The sequence below is a fragment of the Phanerochaete carnosa genome (assembly GCF_000300595.1).
Source record: "Phanerochaete carnosa HHB-10118-sp unplaced genomic scaffold PHACAscaffold_932, whole genome shotgun sequence".
Taxonomy (NCBI): Eukaryota; Fungi; Basidiomycota; class Agaricomycetes; order Polyporales; family Phanerochaetaceae; genus Phanerochaete; species Phanerochaete carnosa.
Window position 1 is genome coordinate 1 of NW_006768559.1, and position 1,785 is coordinate 1,785.

Sequence of the window (1,785 nt, forward strand, 5' to 3'; positions counted from 1 at the left end):
CGCAGTTGGCGGTGTAGTCTGAACGAAGATGTTGATGGACTTTCTGGAGGTCCGTGGCCGCTGCGTGACGCTCAGCGAGCGTCTTAGAGAGAGCAGCAACCTGGGTTCTCTGTGCACAGAGATCGGCTTCGAGGGATCCCTCCTCTTGATGAGCGTGCGCGGTGGCGGAGCGGAGCTGCTCCTGGAGTGCGTACTGCCGAGCTGTTGCCGCAGCTTCGCGTTCCATTGCCACCTGCAGCGCAGCCTGTGTCGTGTTAGCAAAGACTCAAGATAGACACTGACTGTTCGTACCTTCTGCGCAGCTACTGCTGCGCGAAGACCGTCTAGCTTCTGTTGACGAGCTAGCCGGTTACGCCTAAGGGTCTCTTCTGCCTCGGAAGAAAATCGACGAAGCAACTCATTTTCAGCCTCAAGACTTTGCTTCTCTGCCCGGACTACGCTGAGGGTGTCGTTGAGGGTCGAGAGTTCGCGAGAAGCAGAAGCGGCAAGACCCTCTGCGGCCTGGACCTTAGCCTTCGCGAGACCGTCAGTCCCCGCAATGTCTCCTGTGGCAGCAATACTTACCTGAGAAACAACAATATCGTCTTTGAGCTTTTCGATGCGTGTTTCGTGAGCTTCGGTGAGGATTGCAGCTTCGCGGTCCTCGTCAGCTATTTCGAGACGAAGGTTATCCAGCCGTTCCTGGAACGCATCGCCAGACGCCTGGAGGACGACAACTTCTTTTTCTCTTCGGTTCTCGAGTTCGTTGTGATGAACGTCGAGAGACGCAAGGCGGGCCTCAACAACGTCGCATTTGTCGAGGACGATATCCAGAGCGACTTGTGCACCCTCGATGCCGTGCTGGAGTAAAATAAAACTCATTGAGCATTCGAACCTTGTCAGCGACAGATGGCTTACTAGGTCTTCGAGGGGTCGGTCGCCTAAGGCAGCGGAGTCTATGACGAGAGCGTTCCACTTCTCGTCATGCTTTGCCAGAGCAGCCTGGTGCTCGTCGTAAACGCGTACCCATTCACGAAGAACGTCGCTCAGAGCGCCATGGTCAGCCTCCAGAGCAGACTTGCCAGAGATGTTGTCGAGCCATCTCTTGGCCAGTCGAGGTGTGTCGCGGGGCTGCAGATCCAGTGAGCAGCTATCGTTAATAAAGACTGAAGAAGACTTACAAGAACAGATGCGACAAGGAGAATGAACGAAAGTGCAGACCACAGAATGACCTTGCGCTGGACAGCCTTGGGGTCATTGTGGTCTGCGGGCGGGACCTGTTCGTTGTTGGCAGCGTCCGCGGTGGTGTCAGCCGACTCAAACAATGTCGTGGAGTCAGCATGCTCCTCAAATGTCGGACCAAAAAACACTTCAGTCTCGACGTCGGGGAAGGGTCCGTCAACTGAAGAGTTGACAGAGCCGAAGGTCCAGTAGCCATGGTTGCCGGACGGGGCCCATTTGGCGAGGGGGTCCGGTGGATAAGGGATCCAGAGGGGCGCGAGGGTGGTAGGGCCAGACATATCAAGCGCAGAGGAAAACACATCCCCCAGCGTGAGGATCAGCTGAGGGTATTGGAGGGTGCCAGGCGTGGGGAATCGAACCCACGGCAAGGCGGAGAAGATGGCGTACAAGTACACCAGGATCACACGTAACAGGTACATGTTGCTCGAGGGAAAGCGAGACTGGAGGCATGCGTTTGGATCTTATATCTGTGACGGGAGGCTGGCCATCGAAGTCAGCCTCACCGACTGATGAGGCTCACTTCGATCGCGGCCTTGCACCCAAGTTGAAGGCCTGAGCCATGTT

General features: G+C 56.2%; 1 protein-coding gene across 1 annotated transcript; it reads right to left on the reverse strand.

Moving 5' to 3' along the window:
• Nucleotides 1–24: 24 nt before the first annotated feature.
• PHACADRAFT_203208 (uncharacterized protein) lies at nucleotides 25–1,499 on the reverse strand (the record flags this gene model as incomplete). Its single annotated transcript, XM_007403258.1, has 5 exons — nucleotides 25–244; nucleotides 292–513; nucleotides 565–840; nucleotides 898–1,110; nucleotides 1,161–1,499. Coding segments are annotated over 5 exons (1,270 nt in total), but the record flags the coding sequence as incomplete, so codon positions are not given.
• Between the last annotated feature and the right edge of the window lie 286 nt (nucleotides 1,500–1,785).